The sequence below is a fragment of the Microcaecilia unicolor genome, chromosome 5, assembly GCF_901765095.1.
Source record: "Microcaecilia unicolor chromosome 5, aMicUni1.1, whole genome shotgun sequence".
Taxonomy (NCBI): Eukaryota; Metazoa; Chordata; class Amphibia; order Gymnophiona; family Siphonopidae; genus Microcaecilia; species Microcaecilia unicolor.
In genome coordinates this window covers 58379368-58401946 of record NC_044035.1, presented here as the reverse complement: position 1 = coordinate 58401946, position 22579 = coordinate 58379368, and the positions used below count along the sequence as shown (strand labels likewise).

Sequence of the window (22579 nt, the reverse complement as noted above, 5' to 3'; positions counted from 1 at the left end):
GTGATAGGAACTCTGACCGAAGCATAAGAGCCAACTGTCAAAATTATTGTGGGTGGTAAGCCCAACAGAAATAATCTCCCCTAGACACATACAAGGAATTCTCTCAATATTGGGGGAGAGATAAACCTCTCGTGAAGTGGACAGCTAAAGGCTGACCTTTCACACGTTGATGATAAGCTCTATTGCACAAAGATGAATACTGACAGAGTTGGTCTTGAGACCAGACTCAGACAGGTGTAGAAAGAACTCAAGCAAGGTCTGTATAAGACAAGATGCAGGATCTAGGGCCTTGCTGTCACACTAGACGGCAAACCTCTTCCATGAAAAAGAATAACACCTCTTTGTGAAATCTTTTCTGAAAGCAAGAAAGAGTCGGGAGACACTCTGGAAAACTCAACGAAACCCCACTCTCAACATCCAGACCGTGTGAGCCAGAGATTTGAGGTTGGGATGCAGAAGTGCCCCCTCGTTCTGCGTAATGAGAGCTGGAAAACATTCCAACTCCAGAAGAAGAGGGAATCCTATCTGACGCAGCTAGAAAAGAGCAATCAGAATCATGGCTCCACAATCTTGCTTGAGAAACAGCAAAGTCTTTTCCACCAGATGTATGGGAGGATACGCATACGGAAAACCTGTCTCCCAAAGAAGGAGAAAGGCATCCGATGGTAGCCTGCCGTGAACCTGCAGCCTGGAACAGAACTGAGGGACTTTGCGATTGGACTAAGTAGCAAAAAGATCCACTGAGGGGTCTTTCGAACTATAGGCATGCTCAACTGTAGCATTATCCTGCTCAGCCTGTCGGCCAGACTGCTGTTTACACCAATTAGATAAGTGGCTTGGAGAAAACATGCCGCATTGCGGGCCCACCGCTACATCTGCATGGCATCCTAACTCAGAGGGCAAGATCCAGTACTCCTTTGTTATCGAGTACATCACAACCCGATTGTTTGGTTGAATTAAAATAATTTGGTTGGATAGCCAGGAGGGATGCAACCTTCGTCAGCAGCTTTTGACTGAGTAAGATGCCTCAGAATCAAAATAGAGAGAATTAACCACCTCTGAGGGGAATACCGAAGACTGGCGAACAGTCGGGTTACATCCTCTAGATACCCTAAACTTGATACCACTGGGAAGCTAGGATGCACTGAGCGGATGTTATGTGCAAAAGTGCCATGGGAGTTACATGAACTGCGGAAGCCATGTGTCTAGAAGTCTCAATATGTACTGTGCTGTAATCTGTTGAGACGGGCAATCATCGTGTTAAGGGAACACATGCACTCCCAGTCCATGAAGATACGCTGCAACAACAGCCAGGCACTAGGAAAAAAACATACTCTGGATGCAAAGAGAGTATAAGTATCCTGTAAATCCAGAGAGCATAACCAATCGTTTTCCTGAAGTATGGGAAGAAGGATGCCCAGGGAAAGCATCCTGAACCAAATCTGTTTAGGCCCCTTATGTCTATGATGGGACGCAACCCACAAAGAAAGACCTGGAATAGAATCTCAACCCTTCTTGCCCTGGTGGAACGGGCTCGACTGCATTGGCGCTGAGAAATGCAGAGAGTTCCTCTGCAAGTACTCACTTTTGATGGAAGCTAAAGGATTAAGCTTCCAATGAACAATGTGGAGGGTTTGATTCCAGATTGAGAATGTATCCTAACCGGACTAGTTGAAAAACCCCACCGGTTGGAGGATAAAGAAGTCACCTTTGGTGGAGAAAATGTAAACTTCCCCCCCCCCCGACAGGCAGAATGGCCGGTACGGACATTTTTTTTTTTTTTTTTTTAGTGGCTATACTGAATTGGAGCCAGTCAAAAACCCCTCTGTTTCCTGGGGAATAGCTGCAGGGGCCTGATTAGGTGCACGCCGCTGACTAGAACGAGCGTGCTGAGGCATAGCCCGAACCGGCTGTCGAGAAGTAGGAGTATAGGTACGACCCCTTAAGGCACAAGGAAAACTACTCCTCTCTCTAAAGAACTTCCAAGATGAGGAAGTGTATGTACAGCATATCTATAGTTTTCTGCTGAGTCTCCTCCTCCAGGAGAGAGGCACACAGTCATGAGAGTCTGTCACTGTACCTAGAGCAGAAATCTAGGTGTTACATTACAAGTGTCGAAAATGCCCTTGGACAGGAACCTGCGACACACCGTGTGCTACCTGACCACTTGGTGAAAAGGTCTAGCCTATTCCGGTGGGAATGCTCGTAAAGATCTGACAAGACTTGATTTGGGATGCGATCATGCCAGCCTGGTCCGCCATTCTCCAAAAGAGGCTAAGGATGTATGCTCTGGCCCTGGGGGCGCCAAAGTAAGTTCTTAGAACTCCTATCTGTTCTGAGTGCAGAAGACTCAGGTGAAGATAGTAGTCCAGGACCTCTAGCATCTGGGCATTGGGATTCACAATCTCCACTGTAATGTCAGATGACCATCATTGAACTGAACTAACTACTCAAACAGAGCAGCTCAGATCCAAACACGTCCGATATGGAGGCTAATATGGGTCGAGAAGTTGCCCCAGTAGGGTGCGAACACCCATACCAGAGGCAGCATCGGTGAAGGAGACCAGGTGAAAAGCCAGATGCCGCAGGAGGCGGTAGCACCCATGGCATCCAATGGTACCCATGGTCCCGAAGCCAAGGACAAAGTCTGGAAATGCAAGGGAATCGAAACCAGACTGCTAGACCATGGCACCGACGGTACCGATGATACACATGGTACCGATGGACCCCGGTACCAATGGTACCCATGGTACTTGGTACCGATGATAGTCATGGTATCCGGTACCGATGGTACGCATGATACCTGGTACCGATGGTAACCATGACATGTGGTACCAATGGTACCCCTGATATCCGGCACCAACAGCACCGACGGTACCGATGGTACACATGGCACCGACGGTGCTCATGACACCTGGTACCAATGGCACCGATGGTACCTGGTCATGATATCTGGTATCGATGGTACTCATGTGCCAACGGCATCCATGATACCTGATACCCATGTATCCACGGTACCGACGATACCTGATAGTATGGTACCGATGGCAGTCATGATACTCGGTACCGATGGGCGATGATACCTGGTACCGATAGTCGATGGTGCCCATGATACCTGGTGCCGATGGTGCCCATGATTCCCGGTACCGACAGCACCCATGGCACCGATGACACTCGGCATCAACGGCACCCATGGTACCGATGATACCCAGTGCCGACGGGACCCATGGTACCGATGATACCCGGTACCGACGGGACCCATGACACCGACCATGGTACCAATGTAGTTGGCATCGATACTCCTCGGTACCGACGCACCGATGATATTCGGTACCGACAGTACCCATGGCACCGATGATACTCGGTACCGACGGCACTCATGGCATCGATGATACCCGGTACCGACAGCACCCATGGCACCGATGACACTCGGCATCGACGGCACCCATGGTACCGATGATACCCGGTGCCGACGGGACCCATGGTACCGATGATACCCGGTACCGACGGGACCCATGACACCGACCATGGTACCAATGTTCCTGGTATCGATACTCCTCGGTACCGACGCACCGATGATATTCGGTACCGACAGTACCCATGGCACCGATGATACTCGGTACCGACGGCACTCATGGCACCGATGATACCCGGTACCGACAGCACCCATGGCACCGATGACACTCGGCATCGACGGCACCCATGGTACCGATGATACCCGGTGCCGACGGGACCCATGGTACCGATGATACCTGGTACCGACGTACCGGTGCATCGACGTCCAATGCCAGGATACCTCCATAACAGAGGGAGCAACGCTCTCGGCACCGACTGATGTCTGAAGCCCGGATACCTCCATAACCGAGGGAGCAAAGCTCTGGGCATCTCCTTTGGGCATCCCTGGCAGAGTAGAATACGTCTCGTTACTTTGAGACACTACTTGCGCTTCACAGGGAGATGATCCGGCCCAAGACACATCCGCCGATGCGCCCGAATGACCTGCCAAGCAGGAGGCGCCGAGGCAGGTGGAGACCTATTCGATGCATAACTATACCCAGCGTGCATCGGTCTCTGTCGGACTCCAGAATGATCTCCTTTGGGCATCCCTGGCAGAGTAGAATACGTCTCGTTTCTTTGAGACACTACTTGCGCTTCACAGGGAGATGATCCGGCCCAAGACACATCCTCCGATGCGCCCGAATGACCTGCAGAGCAGGAGGCGCCGAGGCGGGTGGAGACTCACTTCAAAGGTTACACCACTGATATTGTGTCACCAGGTTGCCCATTCAGTGGCTGACCAGGGATGCACCTGCTTAGGTTCCTGGTTTTTCCTGTGACATACACCTTTTATCACTTGTGGGGCTTAAAGACAGTGGTGTGCTGGAGCAGGCTGTCACAGCTCTGGAGAGCCGTTTGTAAAGTTTTAATAAATGGATCATAAAAATGTGGGCTTGTTTAGTTTGCTGGCTAGAGAGAGCCCACAGATAACAATATGCCAGCACTTTCAAGAAAAAAGAAAAGAGAAGCTTATATGCTTTGTTCAGGCACAGCCCCTTGTGACTCTGGCAATTACTTAAATTTTTTCTTGCCTCAGGTACAAAAAATACCTGTATATATAAGCCACAATGAGCCTGCCATGAAAAGTACAAATGAAAAAATAAAAAAGAGATTTAACTCCGAAGACCTGAAGAAAACACGAAGCCCTAACGAACTCCGTGTCTCCTCAGACGCGGAAAAAGAAAAACTGAGGGGCGTGTCCGCACGGCGAGCGGGAAGAGGTGTGCGCACATGCGCAGTACGATCGCTCGCGCGTCGGAACGCCGTAAAGAGATTTTGCTTTAAAATCCTCCGGGGCCGACGTGGCGTCACCCACTTGTGAGAATATCAGCCTGCTTGTCTTTGGAGAACTAGAGCACAGCTTTAGTAAAAGACCCCCTCAATTTGTTATAGTGGCTGATTCAACTTACAATTAACTAACTACACTGCTACTACTTTGTTCTTTTCCACAGCTATATTGATTAATTGATGTAAGCTACATTGAATTCGATTCCTTGGGATACTGTGGGATAAAAATGCCATAAATTAAATAAATACATGCATGCATACATACATACATACACATGTGAATAAAATCCAGTCCAGCAAGGATAGGAGTTTGGCAGCAATGGGGTGGGGAAGGTAGTAGGCATGGCCTGGGAAGGGGGTTACTGTGGGGCTGGTTGGTGAGAAAGAATGTGTGTTCTGTTGTGTGCTAGTTTCTGTGTGTATGTGTGTTGCCCTGTGTTTGTCTGTGACAAAAAGTGGAGGAGAGCGAGATGCAATTTGAAAGTAACAATTCACTGCTATGTTTAAGTACATTAGTGTTTCTGTGATGCGGAAGCTGAAACACCTACTTTCAATATGCATTTTGTGGACCTTACTTACCTGACCCATATTTGAACTTGACACGATTTCTAGGAATCCCTCCCCGCCCGCCAAAATTTGTTTGACTTTGTGGAGGTTATTTTGCAGACTAAACATTATGGACCCTTTCTCCATAATGCAACATTGTGTTGGTTTGGAAAGAATAAAAAGGTATATCTTTATTGATTATTTTTGTAAACCTTTATCTCTTTTAAGCTAGAAAACAGGCACTGTCTACGGTTTGAAGGTGAGCCCCTCCCCCCAGCACTCATTTTACAAAAGCTGCTCTCGCTTTCTTCAGAGCTTTTCTCTTCACTAAAGGGTGGATCAAATTGCCAGCAACTTTTTTCCTTATCTTCCTCAGTTCTCTCCTCCTCCCCGCTCAATGCGAACACCCTGCACCCGCCAGGGAGGTGGGGGGGGGGGGCAGATTAAGGTTATGGAAAAGCAGCAGCAGGAGGAGAATCATTCCCCCCCCCCCCCCCCCCAGTCAATTTACTGCCTGCCTTCCTTCCTCGTAGGTGCCGATTTGTTTGGCGCCGAAAGACCTTAAGAAAACAATACACAGTTTTCACATCGCACATAATAAGGAAACGAAGTAAAGAAAAGTTAATTGGTCTGGAACTACGGCATGTCCCCCCCCCCCAGCAGCACATAGAGGGAGTTATATCATTGCAGTCGTGTGGAGAACTGCTAATAGGAGCTGTGGGGTGGGGGGGTGCGGGGGGTGGTAGGATCTGTGGAACGAAGTGGGAGACTGCACTGAGAGCACCTGATCCGCCTTGCTCTGGACTAGCATTTCTGCTCGCCCTCTACTTGTCTTTGGTAGCCAAGAAAAAGCTTCATACACCGACCAGGCAGGCAGATGCCATTGAATGGCAGCCGCGGAGGGGAGGAGTGGCTTCTTTAAGAAGCCTTTTTTTTTTCTCTCAGTCTCTCCCCAACACTCTCGCCGGAGCGGCTGGTTGCTTCAAAGGATGAATAATGAGTGTCTGGCTTGGATGCTGCCCGCAGATCTTTCCCTGTGCCGTCGCTGCTGCTGACTGCCGCCGTTCATTGCAGCGCAGGGCGAGCGAGCGAAAGAGCAAGGCAGCCCGGGCTCGGCACTCCGTCGGCTGGGGGCCCGGGGCTGCAGGCCCTGCCGCCTGACCAGTGGAGGAGGAAAATCGGAGCTGACCTCTCCAGGCTCCTCCAGCCCCACCACAGGGTCTTTTCAGTCCAAGAAGAGAGAAAACCCCCAGCGGCAGCCCCAGCCTAACCCCTCCCACAGACATGGACCGTTAAATAGCCAAGTTTCATGTTGTGCATCTGTCAGTGAGGCTGCAGCAGGGGGAAGTGCAACTCGCGCGGCGGGACTGATGGAAGAAGCAAAGGGTAAGAGGGGACCCGAAGGGGCATCTGCTCCGAGATCAATTGAGAGAAAGGGGAAACTTTTTTTGGGAAATGTGGACAGCTGTGACGTCTGCCTCACGAGCTATTTCCGAAACTCATGCATATGCATGAAATATCTCTAGGCATTTGGATTTTCATTCAAGATTGAAGTGTGCTCTTAGTAATTCAGAAGCAGCCGCATCGTGTACCAGATGCACTTTTTTGTAGTCTGCCTTCTCAAACTATGTTGTCTGTAATTCCTTTACCGTGCCACATTTTATTTTGGCCAGGATAGAGGGCATCGTTCGGCATTCTTTTCTCCTTAGCCGCTTGTTAGCCTGAGATACTGACATGTAGAGAGAGAAGGAGCGTGGGCTGAACGTGTTTTTCCCAGGGGTGAGAGAAGGAAGATGTACGGGTTGGTCATGGTGTGTGCACGAGGCTTGTTGCAGTGTGTTGTTGCCGTGTAGGGTACCGACCGGCTCACAGGAAAGTTTTGCCTGTGCTGTGTGAACGCTACGGCAGGGGATTCTGCTTCTTGCACGTAGAAGTTTGCATAACCGCAGGGCACGGATCAAGGGCACTTGCTGTATTCAAAGGTGCTTTTCTCCACGTTTTTGCAATATACAGACTTTTTAGGGTATTCGGGAAGATGGACATGCGGATTGCTAACCTCAGAGAAGAGGAAGTTGTGTTGTAAGTCTCGTATCGTTGACAGAATCTGCCCAAGGGACTGTTAATTTTGCAGAATTCCTCGAGACGAATTTGCTTTTGAGGATGAACTTAAGTTGTAACGTTTTAGTAAAGACATAGCTTAATTCTTAGACCTTTTAGACACAGTTGTACAAGTATTAATGTGAATAACTGTGATGCCTTTTATGGAAGAAACTAATTTTTAGTAGGTGCAGGGGAATTCTTTGTTCAAAATTTAAAAATTCGGCAGGCCATATATTGTTATTAAATGATGGAAAACTATTGCATGTAGAAAAAAACATCAATTAGACTTCAGCATTACAGTATATTGTGTTGCCATGTTATGTTAGTCCACTTGAATTTGTAGAAATGAGGGTCAATAAATAAATAAAATGTATGTGACATTTCTTTACAGAATGCATCTGTTGCTGGCTTTTGAGAATTACCTTGCCCTGTTTCTCCAATGATCTGATGAACGGAGAATAATGCTTTAAAGCTAGTCACAAATGTAGTAAGTTAGTCCAATAACAGTGTCACAGCTTGTTAGGTGACCCTTGTATCTACACCTAGGGGGGGAAATTATCAGCGTGGGCTACCATTAAAATGGGTTATTTTATCACAACCCTTGTCATTTTACCACAGGGCCTGTTTTATGCAATGGGGCCTAGTTACTAATAACCTGGGTTAGCAACAAAATAACCCATCTTAACGGTAGCCCATATTGACAACTTCCCCCTATAATGTTAAACTTCATTGATCTACTTTACCTAACATCTGATGTGCAGTGCAAGGCAATGTAGAGTTGCCCAATAAGATCATAATCTCTTATTCTCTCCGCACTCATTGAAGTTAAGTTTTATAAATTATGTCAAATAGGTATTTAAAATTAAATATTGTATCCATTTCTCTTCATTTAGGTCCATTCAGGTACTTAAAATACATACATGTTCTCAGATGCTATAATTCTTCCACAGATTACAAAAGGCTTTTGCCTTTTATTAATATGATCATGAAATGTCTGCTTGTTCATTGTATCCTATAATCAATATCTGGTCTGTCTGAGCCACTGGCATAAGTTTTATCCAAGCAGACTCTGTGGTGTTGGGAGGCCTAAGCACAAAGTGGATCTGATGGTGTTATAAGAAAACTGAAGTGCTGGTATAACTGCTGTACCACACATATAGATACCATTATAAATCTACTGTGGCTGCAGAGGAATTTGGGGCTGCTGAGAAGGGAGCAGGGGGGGACCAAATTCCCTGGGCCCAGCCTCCAAGGGGAGCCCGGTACCGGGGTCATTTTCATAGGAGCCGACTCTGTGGCTGCTGTGGGTGCTTGAGCACCCCCAATATTGAATAAATTCCTTGTATGTGTCCAGGGAGGGGTTATCTCCACTGGGGTTAGCACCCCCAATAATTTAAAAAAGGTGGCTCCTATGGTCATTTTAACAAATTTACCTGGGTACTGGTGAGCAGGAGAGAGACTGACCCCAGTGCCAAGCCCCCTTAAAGGCCAGGGAGCAGCAGACGCACTAATGCAAGAAGATAGGGGGCAGGGGATGGTGGTGGCCTGAATGAGCGAGCGAGGGGCGGCCAAGGAGGTTAGATTGAGAACCTCCTTGAGGGGAGGGCGGTGGCTGTACTGTGTCCTGAGTGGGGGAGCAGCAGCTGCTGTGTCCTGAGTGAGGGAGGAGGCGGCAGCAGCAGCCCTGCCCCGTTCCCGGCTTTGTCTCTCGGTGGCCCTGGAGGTACTTATATACATATGTGGTAAACTTGCTCATTTATCCAAAGGGTCTGCTGAAAGTGGAAAACAAACTTGTCAATATAACTGAAATAACAATACCTCTTTTGTCTAAATTATGATTTTTGGGCATCTGGGGATTGTAATAATTTTAGCCAGCATCAGGAAACTAATATCATAATTGATATGTGAGATAGGTGATAGCACTACACTAGAAAAAGAGCCTGAAGCATGGAAATTACAGCTATTTCAAGACCTGCAACCCATTCTGAGCATACTCTATAGTTCTCAAACTCTGCAATACTAGTAATCAGCACTGTATGTCTGTATCAGTAGTATTTATTAAATAAAAAGTTTATACCGCCCCCAAACAAAAACTCTTCAGTAAAAACTGATGTTTTCAAAATTGAAAAACAGTAGCTTTTGACAAAAGCTTTCAGAAATATTCTCCAAAGAAATCTTCAAAAAATTCCTCAGAAATATAAATCATTATAATAATCTTTTTTTGATTTAGATCTTATTTTTTAAAGGTTGGTTGTTGTTTTTTTTTTTTTGCTCCAAGTGAAATGAACATTATTTTTCTGAAACTGAAAAAGTGAAGTGAAACAAAACAAGAACTTATCTTTGTACTGCACGCAACATCTCTAGGCAATGAGTAAAATCTTCTGCATGCAAGTAGTTTATATAAAGGCATTCAAAAATGCCTTCTAAATATATTGGCAAATAACCATATCAGAGAGTGAAATCGCTTCTTTAAAGCAGATGCACGCTCCCAGAATTATCAAAAAATGGGACCTTGTACAGCCAGATAATGGACTTTGTTGTAGTGTTAAGGTTTTAGAAGTACAAATGTTTGAAGGGCAGAATTTTATCAGGCACAGAAAATGTTTCACTTGAACAGTTCACTGCTGAAAACACGGATGTCAGAATGCAAGAAAGAGATTAGGACAGCTGAGAAAATCTACCTTTCTAAAATGATTAATAACATGCATATTAACACGTAAAGGCTTTGAAAAGTCTTAAACAACATTGCCCCCTGCCCCCCCCCCCCCCCCCCCCCGGTACATTTCCTTTTTCTAGCTGGCTAGATTCTCTATTAATGGGCACCTTTTCCAATATTGAGGATTTGAAAAAAGTTTTAATATTTTCATGCCCTTGAATTTGCCATTGCCATTTTCCCCAGCAATAATCAATCATGTTGCCAGATCTCATCTCAGTTATGTTGCTGGCCAATTTCTTTTGTCAGTCTCCCTGCCTCCTGGAGCAAAAGTCCATAAGCTGCTGTTATTAAAGTGGACCTGGGGAAAGTCACTGCTTATCCCTGAGGTTAAGAAGCAAGGAATCTGCTACTTTTTGGGATTCTGCCAGGCACTTGTGACCTGGACTGCCCTCTGCTGGAAACAGATACTGGGCTACGTGGGCCCTTGATCTGATGCATTATGGCAATTCCTATGTTCTTATAGTTCCTTATTACACATTAGAGCAATGCTTATCATTCTTTATGTGTCTGTGACTCCATGATCATGGCCAAATAAAATTGTCTCCCCCCACCGAGGTGCTAACATTTACTTGCTAATTCTATGCATTAATATTTAGAATACTAGAATATATGTGCATATGTGTGCACATATTTGCTTATATGCCAAAAGTCTGCCTAAGCACTATTTTGTAAATATGTGCATATCTTACATAGTGCGTATTTGACAAGCTAGCATTCACAGAAGTGAAGCCTGGGTGGAGCATGGGCAGGACTCACATTTACTCATGTAAATTATAGAACAGTATAAGTTACAAGCCCCGTTTTAGATAGAGCATAGAAATCAGAATGGATTAATGGATTAATTCTCTAAAGTATGTTGCATATACTGTTCTGTTTTACTCATATCAGCCCACTGACTTTTTTTTTTGTTTTAATTTTATTCTATTCCATATTATATGTTGCTGTATGTTTTCATAAATACTATGTTGTTTTAAAATTAATAAATAAAGTAAAAAAAAAAAAAAAAAGAAATTAGAATGGAAATGTCTGGGCCGATACATGTATAGTTCTGATAGTGTTTTAGAACAGAATCAGCCGCTGTAAAATACTGCAGGAATGGACTTGTACGCACCGGTTATGTGTGGTAGGAACATCCATTTTACAAAGATAAATGTGGATAACATCAACAGAGGAAACATGGCTACCTAGACATCTATGTGCCGGCATGGACATATGTAAGTCAGTATTCCAGAATCTAAGATGTGTAAGTGCAGGCACATAGACATGTATGTATGTATGGCAATTTGGAAACCTACACATCCACATGCTGCCATGTATTAACTGCCTTTATGAAGAGATTCACCCAAGGCAGTGTACAGCAGGTACAGCTTGACATAAAACTTACACAGTTTTCATTAAACAGTACAGCAAGAGTCAAATGATCAAACCAAATAAATAAATAAGCACAAATACAATCAATGAGGTAAACTTGGAGATGGCAAATTGAATCTTAGAAATGGGAGTAACATGAAATAGTATCTGAAATATACACCTTAAATAACACAGTAGAACAATCATATAATAGAAATGTAATAAGGGGTCAGCAGAGTACAAATGATACATCATAATAAGTGGCATGGAGAGCACATTCGTATAACACAGATGCGATGCGATACACTGTCAGCACAATACAAATGAAACAGTTTGATAGGCACGCATTAGAGCATTCAAATTATAAACAAACTAGGAAAGATGGCCTGTTTCTCAGAGCAATGAAATGGGCGCTAGCTTTTTTTTGAGGGGGGGGGGGGGTGACTCACCTACGGAGAACAGTGGCGATTTTCCTAGGCCGCCCCGTGGCTCGTCGCGGTTGTAGCTGGTTTGTGCGCCGCCGCTGTTAGCGTTGTCGTAGCTCTGTGTGGGTGGTGATTTTCCTGGGCCGCCCTCGACGTCATCGCATTTTGACGCGAGGGCGGAGCACAGGTACAGTAATAAAACTCACCCTCAACATTTGCTCCGCCCTTGATGTCATGACGTTTGACGCGAGGGCGGGGCCTGGTGGCTTCACCACCACAAACCTTCGAACCTGAAGGAACTGAAGTCAGTGGCTTGGCTTCACTGACGCCAGTGTCCTCAGAACGTTGAAGGTGAGTTTTATTATAGTAGATGACATACCTGAATATGCACACGTTGGAACAATCAAATAACATGATAAACAGAATGGGAGCTTAGCGCACAGGAAAATAAAAGTTCCCCCATAGAGCATGAAGGGTATGGTGGCACGCTAACCAAAGCTGAACCAATGGAGCACCTAATACACCATTCTGAATCCGGCTGGCACCCATACCATTTCTTAGATAAGTAGGGTTAACTTTAAAACTGTTTCTAGGACCACTTTTGATTTTTGATTTCTTTTCTTTCATAATTATGTTTTTACACTTTGACACTTTATAAAATGACTTGTGCAATGATTACAATATGAGGAGATATGATATAGTGATATTAGTTTGTGCCAATGCCATCTCAGTGCTTAAGAGCACACTATTAACATATTTATTTTGAAGTTGAATTTAAAAATGTTTCGACTTAAATTTGTTTGGTGGAGTTTTTTCATTGTTGCTACTGATACACTATTTTCATCTCAGTATATGTGTTATAACCCATAAGTAGAATAAGTACATAAGTATTGCCAGGGCCGATCTTAGCAATTGCGGGGCCCTGTGCAGACTAGTTTGCTGGGGTCCCGCCCCCATCCTGCCCCGCCCCTTGTTGACAAGATATGTTTTAAACATTTTCTTTTATTTCAAATAAAGACAAATCAAGCAAAATTTGTATACAAAAACTAATTCAAACATGAAAAATGCTATACTAGGAAACCGTTGGGTTTAAAAAGCAAAACCATGTGCATGTAAGGACTAGATAAATGAATTAAAACGAATTTCCTTAATATGTAATACTTGGTAGTAATAATGAAACAGTGATTGAATATTCAGATAGCAAGCAGCCTGAGCCAACAGATTTATTTTCCACTGAACACATAACTTTGTATGAACTTGGCTGTTAATAGTGTGCTGAACTGGACAATGTTGGAACATTTAGAGGGGCATAATCGAAAGGGGCGCCCAAGTTTTCCTGAAGACATCCTCACAGAATGTCCCGGCGAAGGGGCGGGAAAACCCGTATTATCGAAACAAGATGGGCGTCCATCTTTCATTTCAATAATACAGTCGGGGACGCCCAAATCGCAAAATTTAGGTTGACCTTAGAGACGGTCGTCCCTGATTTTCAGCAATAATGGAAACCGAGGACGCCCATCTCAGAAACTACCAAATCCAAGTCATTTGGTTGTGGGAGGAGCCAGCATTCATAGTGCACTGGTCCCCCTGACATGCCAGGACACCAATCAGGCATCCTAGGGGGCACTGCAGTGGACTTCACAAATTTCTCCCTTACCTTGTGTGCTGAGCCCCCCAACCCCCCCCCCCCTGAAACCCACTCCCCACACACATACACCACTACCATAGCCCTAAGGTGAGAAGGGGGGGGCACCAACATGTGGGTACAGTGGGTTTCTGGTGGGTTTTGAAGGGCTTATATTTACCACCACAAGTGTAACAGGTAGGGGGTGATGGGCCTGGGTCCGCCTGCCTGAAGTGCATTGCAGTACCCACTAAAACTGCTCCAGGAACTGGCATACTGCTGTCATGGAGCTGGGTATAACATTTGAGGCTGACAAAAAATATTTTAAGTTTTTTTTTTAGGGTGGGAGGGGGTTGGTGACCACTGGGGGAGTAAGGGGAGGTCATCCCCAGTTCCCTCCGGTGGTCATCTGGTCAGTTCGGGCACCTTTTTGAGGCGTGGTCGTAAGAAAAATTGGACCAAGAAAAGTCGCCCAAGTGCTTGTCAGGGACGCCCTTCTTTTTTCCATTATGGGTCGAGGATGCCCATGTGTTAGGCACGCCCCAGGCCCGCCTTTGCTACACTTCCGACATGGCCCCGTGAACTTTGGTCGTCCCCACAATGGAAAGCAGTTGAGGACGCCCAAAATCGGCTTTCAATTATGCCGATTTGGGCGACCCTGGGAGAAGGATGCCCATCTCCCGATTTGTGTCGAAAGATGGGCACCCTTCTCTTTCGAAAATAAGCCTGTTAGCCACACCCTTTTACCAGCCATGGCGCATATAAACAGTAATCGTTGAAACATTACACCAGTACAGGAGAAGAAAAATAAATTGTTTTTTTTTCATTATAAATAATTTCTGTAAGCTGTTACAGCTCCAGTATACCCAAAATGACACAAACAAATTAGCATACAGATTCCGCATGCAGCACAATACCAGGAAAACAGAACATTGCTATACATTGCAAAATAAAACAGCAGATGTAAATTCTCAAATTGGACATATTCCAAACACTAAAATGAAAATATAATGATTTTTTCTACCTTTGTTGTCTTGTGACTTTGTTTTTCTGATCATGTTGGTCCCGGTCTCTGATTCTGCTTCTCTCTATCTGCTCTCTTAACTCCACTTCCAGGGCTTCCTTTCCATTTATTTCTTTACTTTCCTCCTTTCTTCTTCATTTCTTGCCCTACATCCATAGGTAAAAGCTGGGTCTCCGTGGACTTGACTGGAGGAGGTATAGAGTGGATCCAGCTTTTGCCTATTTTCTCCAGCCATGTGCAGTTTTTCTCCTCTTTTCCCATTCCCTCATCTCCATCAGTATGCATCTCCTTCCTCTCTCTTCCCTCTCCTCCATCTGTGTCCATCATTTCTCCTCTCTCTCCTCCATCCATGTTCTCACTTCATCTCACGTCCTCTCTTCCCACCCCTCCATCCATATCCAGCATTTCAACTCTCCCCTCTCCTCCATCCGTGTCCAGAAATTCTCCTCTCCCCTCCATCCATGTGCTTCTCTTTCCTGTCTTCCTTCACCTTCATCTATGTCCAGCATTTCTCCTGCCCTCCCCTTCATACATCCATAACAACTCTCCTCTCTTCCCTGCCCTCCTCACCCATCCATGTCCAGCAATTCTCCTCTGCCCTCCCCTCCTCTCCCATCTATGTCCAATGATTCTCCTTTGCCCCCTTTCCTCCCCTCTCATCCATGTCCAGCATTTCTTCTCCCTCCCCTCTGCTTCATCCATGTGCATCTCCTTCCTGTCTTCCCTCACCTCCATCCATGTCCAGCATTTCTCCTGCCCTTCTCTCCATCCATCCATGTCCAGCAACTCTCCTCTCTCCCCTGCCCTCCCCATCCATGTCCAGCAATTCTCCTCTGCCCTCCCCACTATGTCCAGCGATTCTCCTTTGCCCCCTGTCCTCCCCTCATCCACATCCTGTGATTCTCCTCTGTTTCCCCTGCCCTCCCATCCCATCCCATGTCCATCAATTCTCCTCTGCTCTCCCCTCCATGTCCAGTGACTCACCCCAGCCCCCAACTTACCCCCCTTTTCAGCCCCTGAGTTTCAGTTCCCAGCCCCAGCCCCACCTGTGCCCTCAGTTTTCTATCACAGCCTGCCTTTCCTTCCAACTGCCCTGCGTTTAAAAAGTCGCAGCAGCGGCTGCACTGGCAACAGAAAAGCAGGTTCGCCTGTCCTTTAAGCCTTCCCATTCTCTCTCAGCATGCACTGTGCCGCCTTCGCGGAAACAGGAAATTGCATCAGTGCACGCTGAGAGAGAAGGGGAACTCTTAAAGGACAGGCAAGCCTGCTTTTTCGCTGCCGGTGCAGCCGCTGCTGTGACTTTTTAAATGCAGGGCGGCTGGAAGGAAAGCAGCTGAGGATCAATGGCACTATGGCATGGAGCAACAGGAAGCGCTGTGGGGTCCCTGGAGGCGCGAGGCCCTGTGCGACAGCTCCTGTCACCCCTACCTAAGATGGGCCCTGAGTATTGCCACACTGGGACAGACCAAAGGTCTATCAAGTTTCCAACAGTGGCCAATCCAGGTCACAAATACCTGGCAAGATCCCAAAAAAGTTCAATACATTTTATGCTGCTTATCCCAGAAATAAGCAGTGGATTTTCCCTAAGTCAATTTAATAATGGTCTGTGGACTTTTCCTTTACGAAGCCGTCCAGACCTTTTTTAAAACCCCGCTAAGCTAACCGCCTTTACCACATTCTCTGGCAACGAATTCCAGAGTTTAATTGCACGTTGAGTGAAGAAAGTTTTTTCCCAATTCGTATTAAATTTACTACTTTTGTAGCTTCATTGCATGCCCCCTAGTCCTAGTATTTTTTTGAAAGAGTAAACAAACGGTTCACGTCTACCCGTTCCACTCCACTCATTATTTTATAAACCTCTATCATATCTCCCCTCGGCCGTATTTTCTCCAAGCTGAACAGCCCTAGCCGCTTCAGCCTTTCCTCATAGGGAAGTCATCCCATCCCCTTCATTATTTTTGTCACCCTTCTCTGTACCTTTTCTAATTCCACTATATCTGTTTTGAGATGCGGTGAGCAGAATTGAACACAATATTCAAGGTGCTGTCACACCATGGACCGATACAAAGGCATTATAATGTCCTCATTTTGGTTTTCCATTCCTTTCCTAATAATTCGTGACATTCTATTTGCTTTCTTAGCCGCTGCCACACACTGAGTAGAGGGTTTCAATGTGTCATCAACAATGACGCCGAGATCCCTTTCTTGGTCAGGGACTCCTAACGTGGAACCTTGCATTACGTAGCTGTAGTTCGGGTTCCTCTTTCCCACATGTATCACTTTGCACTTGCTCACATTAAACGTCATCTGCCATTTAGATGCGCAGTCTCGTAAGGTCCTCTTGTAATTTTTCACAATCCTCTCACGATTTAACAACTTTGAATAACTTTGTGTCGTCAGCAAATTTAATTACCTCACTAGTTACTCCCATCTCTAGATCATTTATAAATATGTTACAAAGCAGCAGTCCCAGCACAGACCCCTGGGGAACCCCACTAACTACCCTTCTCCATTGAGAATACTGACCATTTAACCCTACTCTCTGTTTTCTATCCTTTAACCAGTTCTTAATCCACAATAGGACACTACCCTCCTATCCCATGACTCTCCAATTTCTTCTGGAGCCCATGAGGTACTTTGTCAAACGTCTTTTGAAAATTGCCCCCCCCCCCCCCCACCTTTTTTTTTCTTTTTTTGTGATTTTACTGTAGACTTGGGATAGCATCAGGTGCCAGGCCTCAAATGAATTAAGAACAGAGCATCCAAATGTTTGGCAAAAATCAGTTTTAAGTGATGTACAAAACACTGGAGGATTAAGGTGGCAACCTCCCATAATCCTTCCTGTGGGCACTGCCAAAAACAAGCAGTTTTATAAAACTTACATGTTAATCAACTTGACATCAAATTTTTAAATGTCCCCAGCAGCAGATGTAAATCCTGATATTGATTTCTTCAAGGATAGACATGCATTCTTCTTCTGAAATGGAGAATGCACAAGCATCATTTTGTACTGCCCGAGTTCCTTCCAAACCATGGGCCCTGTTTACTAAGCTGCGCTGTAGGTGCGGTAGCATTTGTAGCACGCATTAATGCTAGAGACACCCATATAGTCCAATGGGTGTCTCTAGCGTTAGCGCGTGCTAAAAATTATCCCACGCTAAAAATGCTTGTGCACCTTAGTAAACAGGGCCCCATGTCCTTTGCCATAATTTAGACATGCATGTTCTGGTTTTCTAAAATAGGGTTTTAAATGTGTATGTGATGTACATGTCTAAATGACAGTATATGCATGTCTATATCACAAATAAGGCTTCCAAAATAACAACCTATGGGCTTCTTTTATAGAGCCGCACTACCAATTCTCACCCGGCAAATGAGAGGAAGCCCATAAGAATTGAATGGCCTTCCTCTCATTTGCGCACCAAGAATCGGTAGTGCGACTGTGTAAAATAAGCCCTATCTGCTTATCCCTGGCATTTAGGTGCCTTCACTTATACCAGTTCTGTGGCTGGCTTAAATGCTTACATGTAGTTTATAAACAGAATCGTATAAATACTGTGTATCCTTTTATCTCTGGTAAGGGTATCCAAACTGACTCTCACTGAAACCAGGAAAACAATCACCAACAAGTGGTATTATTGTTCATTAGCTTTTTCTTGTTTTAGAGCACCCTCAGTAAATCTCTGTGGTTTAATGGTGTAGCACCTCATTCATCAGGTTGCTCTTGTTATTTATTGTTTTAGAAACGCTATATCCCAATGCAAGTGCTATCAGACTGGTACAACTGTTTTTTGTATATTTTCTATGTGATTTTCTTTGTGCCCAACCAGTCCTGTGTACATGTTCCCTGCCTTGCTATTTTCTCAATGTACATAATAATGCAAGGCAGCTACTATTTAAACATAACAAGTCACTTATCTCTGAGTCGTGCCATGACTGCATTGTTGTTATAATGTATCCGCATTCCTCCATGTAACTGGAGATCACATTCAATCCTTCGCCTTCCCCTGAACGCACCCATGTAGTTTATAGGCATGGATCTAAGCTATTAGGCTAATATTCTAGAAAGGAAAATAGACTCCTGCCAGTACTGTGTCTTGTAAAAGTTTTCACACCCTTATATATTCGCATTCTGCAGTCTGAAAAATGTAATTCAAAATGATTTAAAATAGGAGTTGATTTCTACATGAAAGAACAATTACAGAAATAATCTAAAAGAAGTGAAAAATAAGAAACCAAAACATGTTGGTTGCATAGTTCTTAACACCCTTTTTCTTTTTTCATTTGTCTTTCTGATTTTGGTTTAGGGAGCACTCTGCTTGTATGCTGTTGATTATTGCTTTTTTCCTTGGGCTAGTGACCTTGCTAGATGTGTATATTCTTGCATTGGGGCCTTGCATGAATTGGGATCGTTTTGTGCTGTGGTCAGGGATGAATCCCTTCACTGGCCTACTGGGCCCAGGCCCAGGGGCTCCAAGAGGTCTGTAGGGGAGGGGGACCCTTTTCATTATCAAGGTGGGCTTTGCGTACAGTCTGGTGTTTGTGTTTTACAAGAACATGATAAATCTATTTATAAACTCTGTTGAAACCCTGACGCTTACCATTTATAATAAATGGCAGTTGTGGCTGGGAAGGGGGAGGGGGCCAGTGTGCTAGTTGGCCACAAACTTGTGATCCATCCCTGGCTGTGGTATGCTAGAAATTATATGCGATTCTAAAACAGACCACGGTGCTGACATCTGCAAAGCTTCCTGAGATCAGATAGACCTCCAGTTCTCCAAGAGAACTTCATTAACAACAGCATTAACAACATTTTTAAGACAGGCAAGGAGTAAGTATAAGTAGGAATTTTTAAGCCCGAATAGCAGCTCCTTTATTATATAATACTAGTAAAAAAGCCCCGTTTCTGATGCAAATGAAACGGGGGCTAGCAAGGTTTTCTTCTGTGTGCATGTGGGAGTTTGTGTGTCCCTGCCCTCTGCCCTCTCTCCCCTCCCCCCTCTGAGTCCTTCACTGCTTTGCTGTGTTTTCCTTCACTGACTGTTTGTGTTACAGAGAGGGCGGGGCAGACACTCATGGGGAAACCGGATATCTCTCCCCCTTCACACTTCCGGCTGGAGGTTTCATAGAACGTTGGTGTTGCCTTTTATATAGAGAGATTTTTTTTTTGTTTTTAGCAGTTTCCAAAGATAGTAACATATTAAAAAGGTACTGCTGCAGAAATCTGTATCTTCAAACTTCATAGCACTGTCATGAAGACAGGGCCTTTTTTGTATGACTTACTACAATATATCATGCTCATAGCAAAAAGATGCTGCAGATCTACAAATTATTTATTAAAGAGCGTAAAGAATGTATGTTCTAATTAATATATACACCGTCATTAAGAAAAGATTATCATTAAATGACGGAGTAGCCTAGAGGCTGGGGTGTGGGGTTTATTCATACTGCTCTCTTTCCTAAACGCATGTTTACAAGGGTGGGATGTGGGAGTGGGAGTGGAGAGACCAAGTTGTTCCCCTCTGCACTTCAGATCTTTCCATTTTTTTTGGCACTCTAGGGATCTGGGGGTTCCTGCTATCACTGCTGCTGCTTGTAGATAGTGTATACAAATATGTCTTCATTTTTAGCAAGGTGAAAATTGTATTTATTTCTTTGGATTTATTATATGTCTTTCCACTTGTAGCTCAATATTCAGTACTGCATTTGGGTCCAGCAATGGGAAATGTAATCAAGGAAAGAGAGAATTTCCTATCCTTTTGCCTGTGATGTCCTAAGTTCTGTTTATGTTCTAACTAAAAGATGTGTATGTGGGGATGACTGGCCCCTGGTTTTCTGTTTCTAGGCAATAGGAAGGTATCCTTTTTAGTCAGGCACACAAGAAGGTGATGTCATCTGATGGAGGCATACAAGAGAGTGATGTCACTAGTTCTGAACTCTCACAGATTTCAGAACTAGTGGAAAGTTCTAGGCATGCACGCAGTGGTCTCCACAGTCCCCATACTCTTCACCCAGTTTTGTTTTTTTTCTGCTTCCAAAACAAAGCTTCTCCCATATTCAAGAGATTTTTAGTCTCTGAGGACACTTCTATAAGTGGGCACCTCCATTTAGATGCTTGATGTTGTGCAACAAGAACCTATTCTATATCGTTGTTTATTGTTTATTTATTTACTATACCGTTTCAAATTGCATTCACAAAACAGAACGGTTTACATCATGATATAAAATAAAAACATATAAGAAATCCATCAATTAATAGAAAAACACAGCAAAACTAAAAGAACATTCTAAAAATAATAACATCATTGAGCCAGGGCAACCATTCATAACAAACTACATAAGCAAACATGTTATGTTACTGTATATTCATTCTGCATATTTTCCCACTTTTAACTCAGATTATTTTCAAATGTATTCTGAAACAGATATGTTTTCAGAAGTTTACGAAACCGAGCATAGGACTCTTCTAATCTTATTTATTTATTTTTTTTTATTTGTACCCCGTGCTTTCCCACTCATGGCAGGCGCAATGCGGCTTACATTTGGCAATGGAGGGTTAAGTGACTTGCCCAGAGTCACAAGGAGCTGCCTGTGCGTGAAGTGGGACTTGAACTCAGTTCCTCAGGACCAGGGTCCACCACCCTAACCACTAGGCCACTCCTCCACTCCTTAGGGAGACAGTTCCAATGAGAGGGGGCTAGAAAGAAGAAATCTGAGTTTATAATGGTATCGGGGCACCCAGATTCCAATATAGAACACTACTGTAACCCAGAACCAGTGTTATAACAGCCAGGTGTAACTGTGGTCATGTAAATGAGGCAGGATCACGTTTAAATTACGATTGTAAGTGGGAGCCCTGCCCATGTCTCACCCCATGCTCAGCTCGTGTGTACTACTCCTTGCATTTACACACTATGCCACTTACATGTGCTGTTACAGAATAGTGCTTAGCAGTGGCGTAGCCAGACTTGACATTTTTTTTTTTTTTTTGGGGGGGGGGGGGTCCAGGCTTAACATGGGGGTGCACTAGGCATGTAGGTGTGAGTAGTGCTTGCACACTCCTAAATAATGCCTTAGCGTGCATTGATGATAGATTAAACAGTCTATCCTGCACCAAACATAAACCGCATACATACTTATGGAAACTTTGGGCTCCTTTTACAAAGCCACGGTAGTGATTCCCAGCGTGGCAAATACAGCGAAGCCCATTCAATTGCAATGAGCTTCATCGCATTTGTTGCATGAGAATCATTACTGCGGCTTTGTAAAAGGAACCTTTTGGAAACAATGACATTTTAAAATAAATTTACATGATCTCATATCTTAAACTTTGCCATTATAGCAGAGTTGAGTCTTGTCAACATCTCAATACGCATCACAGTATCCTGTAGCCTAAGAAATCTAATATAAAAAAAAAATACCAACCCCTAACACTGCACACTGGACTATCAAGCTGTTAATGTAAACATATATTTTGCATCCACAGAAACTTCCATAGCTTCTCCTCTAAAAATGGATGCAAAGCAGGAAAAGGGCATTTCCCCAGGAACATGCCATATGAAAAAAGTTGATTTTAGTTTCAAGCATATTGCGAAGTACCTGTAATACAAAGGCTACAAAAATCACTCGGAACCTATAGAGCTAATCTACTTTACTGTAACACTACTAACTTACAAAAGAAACACAACAAGAGCCCTACCTAGGATAATGCAACACAATAAATATTGCAGTCAGACCTAGAACATCAATATGCCTATTGGGAAATGGAACAAACTGAATTATTACAGAGGCTTTTTTTTTAAATTTTTTATTTATGAATTTTCATTTTACATTCATGCAATAACACAAACAGATGGCAATTCTAAAATATAATATTCTTAACAAAGAAAGATAGGAAAAATTATTTATTACAGAGGCTTAAACAGAAACTCCATGCAAACCGACTACCT

The 22579-nt window shown here is 44.3% G+C and overlaps 2 protein-coding genes across 2 annotated transcripts in view; one reads left to right on the top strand and one right to left on the bottom strand.

The window, feature by feature from the left end:
- ALDH18A1 (aldehyde dehydrogenase 18 family member A1) overlaps window positions 1-22579 on the bottom strand; it is a 948333-nt gene that overhangs the window by 209943 nt on the left and 715811 nt on the right. The window lies entirely within an intron of this gene.
- Window positions 6358-22579, top strand: part of ENTPD1 (ectonucleoside triphosphate diphosphohydrolase 1) — a 161251-nt gene continuing 145029 nt past the window's right edge. Inside the window, exon 1 of the mRNA XM_030202935.1 lies at window positions 6358-6777. Within this exon, the coding sequence (XP_030058795.1) occupies window positions 6762-6777 (16 nt within the window). The 5' untranslated portion in view covers window positions 6358-6761. The remainder of the gene's footprint in view (window positions 6778-22579) is intronic.